The following is an 11125-nucleotide window of genomic DNA, read 5'->3' on the forward strand; positions in this document are numbered from 1 at the left end:
GCCTAGTCAAGGCAATCTTGTTCAGAAGGATCACATTTTTTCTGTCTTTTTTTTTTTTCTGAGATCTGAGTTTATCTATTTTTTTTTTTTTTTGTTGGGCCCAACCATCAGTTTTTATTGAAGGGACACTGAAAGAGACTAAAATGAGGTTTATTGAGAACTGAGGTTCTTGTACATGTTTTGTTTAAGGTACATTTTGGGAGTGCAAATGAATAACCTTCTATAAATACTTTTTCTACTCCTTTAAGATTATTGTGTGTGTGTGTGTTTCTGTGTGGCGGAGGTCTTATTTCTCTCTTCGAAGGGTTGCTACTGCCAATCTCCTTTATAGAACCTGGGAACATTTTGAAGAAACTAAACATTGGATAACCAAGTCAGAACTGTGGATTTGGACTGCTAATATTTAGATATTGATGACCTAGATATTCCGAGCCGAATCAGCATATAATGTTCCTCACACTTAACAAGGTTATCAGTGAAGAGAGGGTTATATTTGCAAAAGGGGGGTGAGCTTGCACAAAAACCAAGCAAAAGCCTGCAGTGGAGACCCCCAGAGGAGCAGACGGTGAGGGAAAATTGAAGAAGTGTAAGTACAAGACCAGATGTGATATCTGTCGTTTCACCATTAGCGTTACTTCACACTGGGTTACATTCCAGGGGTAAAAAAGAAATCTTGCATAGGCATGAGCAACAGAACTGCACATCAAGGCCTTTCGTAAACACAGATGTTGTGTTTAAAATCTTAGGTTTGATCAGAGGGAAACAAACAGTGCGCTTTCTCATCAGGCTCATGGTTTCATCGAATACTTGACCCGTGACACCAAACAGAACCGTGGAGACGGTGGGAAATGTTTGTGTAAAAATAAAAGATACTCAAGAGGTGCTCTGTTTCAACAAACACTTCAGTCCGAGGGGAAATCTGAGCTCCTGAGAACGCAGAGTCCTTTCTGTTCAGTCATCTGGAGATTTGCGGATCAACGTAACGCAACTAAGACCTTTGGCACTGTCCTGTGTTGACGGTCCCTTCTGATGAACATGACCTCCCACTTTAATCTGCTAAATTGGTTATTCGAAATGTATTCAGAGAAAGAGCTCGGCAGCTATCATTAAAATTAAAGTCAGTGAAGTATGACTTATTGTAGGTGTGCAAAATGATGGTTTAGTCTGGCTGTACCTTAGGAGCAAGTGTTGCATGATAGGGTCAGCGCAGCAAAAAAACCCCCAAAACACTCCCATCTCTCTGACTGCTGTTCATGAAGTGGTGTTAAGAGCACAGGCAATAAAGTTGCACAGTTGTGTGGACCTTTCTGCTATTTTGAAACACGTTTCAACCAAGATGGAGTGTACAGTATGCCGTACGTAGCAGATTACTTGCCTGAGACATTGGTTTATAGGGTGCATCCATACACTATGTGCAGTGTTTATAGTCAACTATACATAGTTTCTGAGGCTGGATGCTGCCATAGCTGGCTATTCACTGAAGCCAAGAGCAACAGAAACGGAACCTGAAAGCCTGTCATCATAGCTTCATAGACCTCCTCCTTCTTTAGTTGTTTCCTCCCCCAACATGAACTCCCGCTGTGACTACTGACAACATAATCAGAAAATGAAAAGTTTGTGGCATGTAGATACTATCTCCTCTTATGTTTGTGCTCTCTATGCTTGCTGACAGATGCATATTATACAGACCAATGGACAGTATATAGCAGTGTGTTGCTCTGACTAATCTGCTCCTCATAGGTTGCAAATTCTATGTCCAACAGATTTCAAACAACTGTTTGAAGGTCTCTTTTGTACACTATAGTCATTGAACTCAACACTACAAGAGGGGCACTGCCAAAAATCATGTAGCATTTGACCGTATAGAGTGGGAATTATTATTTAGAACACTGCATGAATTTTCTTTTGGCAATATTTGTGTTGATTGAGTCAAATTGCATCTCCGCAAGCTGTTGTATTGGCTAGCGGAGTGTCATCTTGGGTATTTCCAGAAGGTAGAAGGACAAAGCAGAGTTGTCTCCTTTTACTTTTTGCTTTGGTCATAGAGCCACTAGCTGAAAATGTAAGAGCAAATTACCAGTGGTACTAAACCAAGTACCAGAACACATAGAATTTAATTATATGCAGATGACATCTTTGTGTTTACGAGTGATCAATAAAAATCTTCATTCCTCCCCCTAATTCTTTTAGGGGGAGTCTTTTCACAGTAGGATCCTTCTTGTTTTTTTCACAGTAGTTGGGTGTGATGATGGGTATGCAACAGGTTGTTTTTTTATGTGTTATATATGTGGAAATACTGGGATACATGTTAAGGACAAGCTCGATTTTTTTATTTCAAAAAAAGAAAATAAATCAAAGGACATTACAAACCCTTCAATTTCTTTTCAGAGGCAATAACATACAAAAAGCTTTCACTTTTTTTCTGCTAGGTTTATGATAGTTATCTATTTATTTATCTCCTGTGAATTTGCAGAGGCACAGTTTTACAGTGCAATAGATTCGATTAGACATCCATGGCACCCTGACATTCATTATCTCTTCCAAGTAAGTTCCTTTGGAATCTGTGCTGTAGTCACAATGCAAGGCTTCTCATGAAATATGATTTTTGTACCAAAAAGAACATTCATCCAGCCATCTGCTGAAGTTTAGTTTAGAGGCTTAACAAAGGTTTTCTTTTTCTTGTCTTCCCAAAGTGTCTTTCCTATTGCCCAGTGGTCTTGTACTGTGAGGTGCTGCTGTACTGCTGATCCGGTGAGATATTAATCCTCCTCACGTTCAGCTCCGCAGCGAACCCTCTTGCCTTCTGGTAAAAGAAGAGAGAGAGCTCCCTGTCTATTAGGAAGTTGTGGTAGATGGTGGCGAGGCGGGTGCATAGCTGCAGCTGAGACCTCTTGTTGCCCAGATCCATGGCTGCAGCTAGAGCCAGGTGGTAGTAGCCTGCAGCGTCAAATGGGTCCTGTATAACAGGAAAACGTATCATTTTGTTGTGAGTCTGTGTGTGGGTGGTTAAACTCCAGATTCACATGATATCAGTGGTGTGAAATATAGAAAGACCAGTCCACCCCTTACCTTCAGGTCATAGAATATGATGTCCCCCAGTGTCTGGTACACCCTGACATAGTACAGTGTTTCCTCATCAAACAGCAGAGGTGTCGGGCAGAGGGTCAGGGTCTTCAGGTAATAGTGTTCAGCCAGTTCATACTGGTCCAGACAGTGGTACAGAGAGGCCAGACGGTGGTAAGCCACTCGCTCATTCAGAAGCTCACCTGTACGCACAACCAAACACAAAGGCAGACACCGTGATTCAGTTATAGCACATGACTTCGAACTGTCAGGATATCTGTAGGTTCTGTATATTCTTACATTATTTTAATGCCAAATGTCTAATAAATGAAATGCAACCTAATGGGCACGACATTTTCTGAGCACATTCATGGTCCCCTGAGGATGAACCATCCGTGAACTTCCCTCTTGCGCAAGATCTCTCATAATCTATTTTATGGATTGCCATTCAATCTGTTGAGCACATTCATGCTCCCAGGGAGTTGATCCCTTTGGATTTTTTTTTTTTAAGTGGTGATTTAGTGGACAGTTTAGAGGTCCTCCCCTCATTACTAAACATAAGATGCAAGTTGAAAGCGGCCCTTTTAAACCCCCCTTCCCCCTCACCAAGGGGAATCGGAGAATCAGAGCTCACAGGTGCTACTGCTGTGGTGCGAATGAGCTCCTGGAACTCACAATTCAGTCACACTCAAGTGGCTCGTAATTTGTTTTACGGGAAGAAAGGTTCAAAATATTAACACACAGGATGGTACGCAATCTTCGTAGCGACAAATAAAGTGGGGAAAAAATGGTGGAAAGTAACAAAATGGTGGAAAGTAGCTCTGTATTGACTTCCGTTAAAGTCAATACAGAGCATTTCCGTCTCGACCATCTACTGGAATGCCCTCTTGCATGGTTTATTTTGACTTTAGCTCATGTTTTAACTCCGTGTTGCTTTGCACCCGCAAAGTCTGCATCTTCAACGTTCTTTCTGCAAATCATTTAACGAGCCGCTCAGTGACTGAAATGCATTTTTTGAGGACCTTCATTCTACGTATCAAAGTTAAACTACACTAGCCCCCCCCCCCCCCCCTCGTACCTAGAGTGATACTGATGTCCAGTGCGGTCTGAGCAAACTCCACAGCTTCCCCGTACATCTTGAGACTGAGCATCAGTTCAGTCAGCTTATTACACAACCGCAGCCTGGAACGAACACTGCTGCACCTCACTGCGATGGGCAGGGCACGGTCCTACGTGGTGGAACACACAGTGACATTAGTGTAGGTTTACAGGTTCCTAAACATTCCTAACAGTAATAGTAACACTGTTATAGCACACAAATGAAGTAGTAGTAGTGAAATAGTAAATATTAGGGTGCCCCCTGTTATATTTTGCATGGACACTTTTGTTCAGACCGTACCCTGTAGAAGGTGATAGCCTTGTCCCGGTCCTGGCAGCTGTTGAAGAAAATGTCTCCTGCAGCTTCCAGAAGCTTCAGGGTGAAGCCGGTGTCTCCTGTGCTCAGGGCGACATCCTGAGATACCTGGCGACGACATTACAGGCGTTCCGTTTAAGGCAGCACAAAACTGAAGCCGACCGACGTGAAATAGTTGCGATATCGACACAGCTGCCGTCTCAGACCTGAACGTAAAGGTCCACCAGTTCAGTCTGGCCCAGCAGGTGGTAGATCTTCCCAGCCTGCAGCCAGCCGTACGCCTCCTTCTCCCTGCAGCTCAGGTCGATGAAAATACCCAAACTGCTCTTGGTGTAGTCGAGAGCCGCCCTGTACGCCCTGCAAACATTCAGCGGCTTCAATTAGCCCCATTGCTCAAACCTCTAAACTCAAACTTCAACTCATCATCGACAGCTGACGTGATTTTGTTTTCAGATGTCTTTCTTTTTTTTTTTTTTACAGGTTTATAAGTGAATGTTATCTCGGACATTTTCCAGCTCCACACGCACCTTTCTGTGCCCAGAGTGAGGTAGAGCTGGCTGATGGCTTCCAGTGCGTCACCCTCCTCTTCTCTGTCCCCCGTGCGTCTCAGCAGCTGGATCTGGTGCTGGCTGTAGATGATACACTGGCCCTGGTCGGGACTCTCGCACCCATACAGACGGCACAGGTGTCTGGTTGCTGTGAGCTGGCCTGGCAACGAGTCGCAATCCAGTTCAGTTCGTTGAGAAGACCGGTAAGATGAGTATGTGACTTAGATACTCACAGTCTAACAGGTTGGCACTGATAGCCCGCAGCAGAGCCCATTCGTAGCATCCTTTCCCGTAGTCCAGCTGGTGCTGCTTCACATAGTGCTGTCCTAACTTCAGCAGCACGGTGATGAAGTTCACCTCGTGGCCCTTCTCGTCCAGCTCAGAGAAAAGCTGCACAGCTTCAGTCAGGTGTCTCTGTGCTAGACCTTTAGCTCCAGCCTTCAGATATAACAGTCCTTCATGAGGACGAAGAAGCACAGAGACATCTCACAGAACTGAGGTTCATTAGAAGAATCATCTGTTAAGAAGCATATACCTTACCTATATCTATATCTATATATCTATATATATATATATATATATATCTTACCTTGGTTAGCCTGAGCTACAGCCCAGTTTGGCATGTCCTCATATTCTTGGCAGATGTCAATAGCAGCCTGGTAGCTCTCTGCTGCCCTCCGGAGGTCACCCATGCATCGAAGTGCCACGCCACGCATGTTGAGGACCACACCTTTGCGTTGCATTAAACACATTCACATTAACAGTTATTAAATAGCCTCACACTGCATGCTATTTTCAATCAATATCTTTACATCTTCAAAACGTTGGCCAGTTCCCTCAGTTCAAACATAAAGTGCCACTGTTGTCCTCGTTACTAAAAAGCAGCACAAAGCAACATGCACACCCTAACCCAAATATCATAAAATATTCCCAGAGGCCCAAATAATTATACTTTGGTTAAACGTTGAGCCAGAAAGTAGGTAAGTTAACATCTACAGACTACAGTTGGCTATGTGAGGTATAGAGGTGCTAAGCAACTTCCAGCTGGTAGATCAAGACCCCAGAGTGGAAGCCCCGTTCGGTATCAGACTGGCCTATATTTACGTTTCTAGAGCGGATTTCCGTGGCGGACACGCACCACTTACGCACTGCACTGACGCCTGGAAGCGTAGAGTTGCAGCGGCGGCTCCGCTCTGCACATTTCCACCGCTGGAACCTTTTCAGGCGCTCAGGAACCTTACCTGAGGAACCACGGTGTAAATGTCATAAGTCCCTGTTCCAGGGGCAGTACTCAAATATTGGGGCACTCATTCATAGAAGGCACCGGTTGCCACTAGTATCAATCTTAGGACTAGTTTAGTTTGCTGGTGTACGTATTTTAGCATGTAAAATACAGTTGTGCTGAAGCAGAAATTAGTTTCCAGTGCCTTTTTCCAAAGAACAGCACTGAACCCTAAATTGCACCTTGCGTGGTAGCTCCGTTGCCATGTGTGTGTTGAATGAGACCTAATCTGAAAAGCGCTCTGTAACCCTTATTCTTTGAACGCGTTAAGTCATAGAAACCCACAAACCTTCCTGAGGGGTAGTGCAGTGTTCTGGCATGGAAGCTAGCACCAAGTCCAGGACATCCAAAGCGACATCTGGCTGATTGTTGTCAATGTGAAGCCATGCCAGCCAGATTAGGGCGCTGTTTCTTTCCGGGACAGACATGGGGAGTCGCTTCGAAGGTGCATTGCTGTTGATGAGAGTATGCATATGGCAGATAGCGTGTCCAACCATTCGGTGCTTGCAAAAGAGTTGGCAGAGGCAAAGAGTAAGCTGATGGCTCAAAACATGGTATTGGTCACTTCCTCCTTCTTGGACTTTGGTAGAAGAGAGGGCTTGGTGTAAATATGGAGCCACTTGAGGTGGGACAGAGGTTTCCTGTTCCGTGATCCCATGCAGTTTGCTGATATTGTCCAAAGCTAGAACCATGCTGCTAAGGCAGTCAGTCAGTGTAACAGAGGGCTGCAGAGAAGCTCTCCTGGCTGAACTGACACTGAGGTGGGGAAGTTGGAGTGTGCTGTAGAGCCTTCCCAGGATCAGGTACCCATGACTGGGAGAGACTCTCCATGTTATTTCAGCCTCAGCGCACAGAACAAGTAGTCTCTCAAGATAAGGAACGACTCGAACCCCCTCGGCACGAGTCCAGTGGTGCTTCGCCATTAGATGACAAGCCTTGGCCTCTGCCATTTTGTTGTGAGAGAGAACAGCTTTCTTGAGGATGTACTTAAGAGCAGAATTGTCCTCTAAGCTTTCCAGGCAGTCTGGGATTCCCAATAGCAAGGCAGCAAGTCGCTCTGTCACAGCAAAGAAGCTTTCAGTATTTTTTTGCAAAAGATATATGGCAGCCAGGTTGGAATAAATTCTGGCCAACAGCCTGAGGTCCATGAAGCCTTCTCGTGGCACACTGAGGGCTTCCTCAAAGTAAACCCGGGCCTGGCTGAACTTTGACCTCCCAGCACACAGCTTTCCCAGCAGAAAGCACAAACGAGTCTGTGACCAAAAGAGTCGCTTCTTCCTGGCTGTCTCCCTAGCAACACCCAGGAAGGCAATCAGCTCATCCTCGTTAGAGTGACCGGCGAAGGTGGAGGAGGCAAGGAGCTCAGAACTCAGTCCGTACAGGCCGCCAAACTCTACTTTGTAGTCTTGTCCCTCCAGAAAAGAGAAGAGGGGAATGAAGTTGTCAGTGTTGTTGTTTTGCTCCACCACTTTGTGAACAGTGAAACAGGGAGGACTTGGGGTTTTTGCCTCTGTATCCAGGACAGAGTCCTCTAGAATCCCATTCGTGGTCACAACCGATTTTGGCGACGAGTCTTTCCCTTGATCAAGAATCCTCTGGATATTTCTCTTCAGGTCAGTCAGCGGAGCGTCAACTTTGCTTAAAGAGCTGACTACGAAGAGAATAACGGGAGGGAAAAACATGACAATGTTGAAATAAAGAGGAAACAAGATACTCCGACAAAATAAAAAAAAAAACATTTGGGTGGCGATGCTTACTCGAGTGTTTTTTTCCTTCGTCTTGGTAACTGATCATATCTGAGATTGAACAAACAAAAAGCGCAAGAAAGTGAGTGAGAAAACACCCTAAAACCTCGACAGCTGGTAATTAAAGCTTGTGAATTATTCAAGTGGTACACACATGTACCCTAACCCCTAACCCCCCCCCCCCCCCCCCCCCCCCACATGATGAATTGTTTTAATGTTGACTTTTCATGTTGCACCATTATCGCTTTGGTTTACGACCAAAATATCATACCCATCAGCCTCGGCTGTACTTTGAGTGTAGCGCTAATTAGCGAATGTTAGCCTGCTAACACGCTAGCTAAGGTGATGAACATGGTAAACATTGTACCGGCTTGGCATCACTGTGAGCATGTTAGCATTTTGACATTAGCCTTTAGTACAGCCTCACAAAGCCACTAGCTTGACCGCAGACTCAGTGTGACATGTGAGTCCTTCTTAAGACTTCCTGTCTCACCCAGTTTGTAGTTGTGACCAGTATCGTTTTGAGATTTCTTCTTCAATAACACAGCTGTTTCCTCGAGTACTTTGTCTTCTTGCTGATTGAAGAACGTCCCTTCCTCTCCATCCAAGAGAATATCTGCTGAGCTGCGAGGGTGACAGAGAATAGAACAAGATATTTTTTATATTTTTTTATATATATTTTTTTTTATTATTTATATTTTTCCATATACTCTATTGTAAAAGGATGTAATGCGCGTTTTGTTAAAATGGCTAACGCGGCAATACTGGCGATGCGCTCACTCGTAAGCGTCGGTGGACGGCTTCACCAGGCTGGTCTTGACCAGGCCCACTTCTCCTGTCGCCTCCTTCCTCCCTGTGAACCAATCAAAACAAGACACAAGAAGCCCCGCAATGACGATGCGATCGCCGGGTGCCACGCTCATCTCATCTGGGCCCTCGGCATCATACTCCGCAGTGGCCAGACAGGTCCCTCTGGCTGGACAAAGGAGAGGGGGGTCCCACAACTTTCAGTAAGGTTTTTGATGCTCTTTAGTACACATTGACCATAAAACATCATTGGGGACTTTAAAACCCTTACAACCCCTACTTTCACTTTCATTATGGTGTCCTGTTCCATTGTCAACAGACATCTGTCGTTTCAATATCACATTTCCTTGTATAGCAGAGACCTGAACTGTAAAGCGCTTTGGGAGCCGGTTAAGGTTGAAAAGCGCTACACAAGTTACCATTTCGTCAAAAGCGAAGATCTGTGACCTGAAAGGGTTTGAAGTGTCAATTGAAGTGTGCGCATTAAAAGGAGTTGAGATGTATGTAAGTTGGATCGCAATCACTGAAAGCAGAGAAACTCGCAGTTGAATGACAAGAAATGAAAGCAGTGAAACGGTCAATTGACATGTAAATGCTGAGTTGTCATTAAAAGAGTAAGGGATTGAAAGCAGTTGAAATGTCATTTGGCATCTAACCACTCAAAGCAGTATAATTGTCAGTTGTAGAGTAGTAAAGTAGTGTGTTCGCTGCTGAAAATGTGCAGTTGAAACCATATTTTCTCTAATTTATATACGTTTTTTGAAAGTGTTTTTGGGTGAAACTCTCCTTAATAGATTATACTGCACTTACCAAACTGCAGAGGGAAGTTACAGGCAGGTTTCCCATCACCAACTAAAAAGCTCTCTGCACCAGTTTTGAGAAACCACCTGTGGACACACGGGAGCATGCATAACATCTCAACATCTTCTACTGCGTGGGCCACAGAACAGTGGGACCGGACTCAAGTCGCGGATCGCGTGGCTTACTGATGAAAAGGGATGACCGGCTCGAGAGCGGGCTCGGGCGCTGTGCCTCGGGCTCCGTCGGCCAGGCAGAGGACGGTCCACCCCGAGCCCAGGAAGGGAGGCTCAAACTGGGCTACGTCTCCCTGCTCCAGGTACAGGTCACCTCCAGAGGTGGAGCTGTCAAACATCTGGTTGGTACTGCAGCTGGCAAACAATGAACCTGATGACACACGGAGAGAGTGAGAGTGCGTGAAGTTAAATTGGTAAAAAACGCAACGCGGCTGTAAAGGTGGACTCGTGAGTCCGCGACAACCACTGCAGTCTCATTTAGCCGCTTGTTAGCAACCGCCTTTTTTAAGACACGTAAAAGCGTCAAAATTCACGAGTGGGGGGGTATCTACTGACGGATTTTATGTCGTAGAATATAAACAGACAAAAATAGTCTCGCCATGTGAGGGAGTCCCACTGGGACGATCATCTGTTCTCATGTGACGGACGTTCCATACTTAGGTCCAATGATGAAAGCTGAGGCTGCGAGATGCCGCTGAAAGCTCTAGAAAAAGCTAGAGAGTGGGCCGCCGAGTTAAGACGAATTAGGAGGTCGTTTTGCATTTGCAGAGCAACTCAAAAGACGGACTGCCGCCACCTACCTTCCTGCATGAGGATGCCTTTGTAGATGAGGTTCAGAGTGTCCTCCTGAATGGAAACCTCAATGGCGATGTTCTCCCCCAAAGAACGGAGCCAAAACCTCTGGTCTAACAACAGACTCTCCATACACCGACCCAGGAAACCTGGAGGAGACAACAGCAGCAGCATCACACAGAGCTTTAAAACATATGCCTCCCTGCTAGGCTGAATCTCACTCTTCCTTTTCCAAACCTACCTATTGCGTAATATGTGGTGAACTTCCACACTTCCTCGCACGTTTTGAATGTCACAAAAAGAACATTTTCTTCACTGTCGACGGAGACGAGATGAGCGGACAACTCCTGTAGGCGGAGAACAGGAAGAGGTTTCACAAACGATACGTCCATGTTGGTTTTCACTCGCGCCAGAGGAATATTTATTTACGTTGAATGTAGTCTGGCTGTAGTGCCGCCGTGTAGTGCGATGAAGCAGTAATGACTCCCACATCCATGCCACTCCCTCGTGCCCGACAGTCATTCAGTCATTCCCATCACCCTTTATGTTTTATGCCAGGAGGAGTGTGTGTGTGTGTGTGTGTGTGTGTGTGTGTGTCAGTCAGGAGTTGTACCATGAATAGGGCGTTGACCTCGGCGCTGTCAGCTTGCAGAACGCGC

At 45.4% G+C, this 11125-nt stretch overlaps 1 protein-coding gene across 1 annotated transcript in view; it reads right to left on the bottom strand.

The window, feature by feature from the left end:
* Positions 1-2308: 2308 nt before the first annotated feature.
* The window catches only part of LOC139306015 (SH3 domain and tetratricopeptide repeat-containing protein 1), a 10737-nt gene continuing 1920 nt past the window's right edge, over positions 2309-11125 (bottom strand). Inside the window, exons 3-19 of the mRNA XM_070929976.1 lie at positions 11080-11125; positions 10708-10813; positions 10475-10615; positions 9846-10044; positions 9670-9746; positions 8833-9028; positions 8546-8676; positions 8065-8103; positions 6597-7958; positions 5615-5755; positions 5259-5480; positions 5005-5185; positions 4684-4834; positions 4463-4585; positions 4142-4292; positions 3070-3266; positions 2309-2956 (exon numbers count right to left, since the gene is read on the bottom strand). Coding sequence (XP_070786077.1) covers positions 2702-2956; positions 3070-3266; positions 4142-4292; positions 4463-4585; positions 4684-4834; positions 5005-5185; positions 5259-5480; positions 5615-5755; positions 6597-7958; positions 8065-8103; positions 8546-8676; positions 8833-9028; positions 9670-9746; positions 9846-10044; positions 10475-10615; positions 10708-10813; positions 11080-11125 — 3718 coding nt within the window. The 3' untranslated portion in view covers positions 2309-2701. The remainder of the gene's footprint in view (positions 2957-3069; positions 3267-4141; positions 4293-4462; positions 4586-4683; positions 4835-5004; positions 5186-5258; positions 5481-5614; positions 5756-6596; positions 7959-8064; positions 8104-8545; positions 8677-8832; positions 9029-9669; positions 9747-9845; positions 10045-10474; positions 10616-10707; positions 10814-11079) is intronic.

Source organism: Enoplosus armatus, chromosome 23 (genome assembly GCF_043641665.1).
Source record: "Enoplosus armatus isolate fEnoArm2 chromosome 23, fEnoArm2.hap1, whole genome shotgun sequence".
In the NCBI taxonomy this organism is placed as follows: Eukaryota; Metazoa; Chordata; class Actinopteri; order Centrarchiformes; family Enoplosidae; genus Enoplosus; species Enoplosus armatus.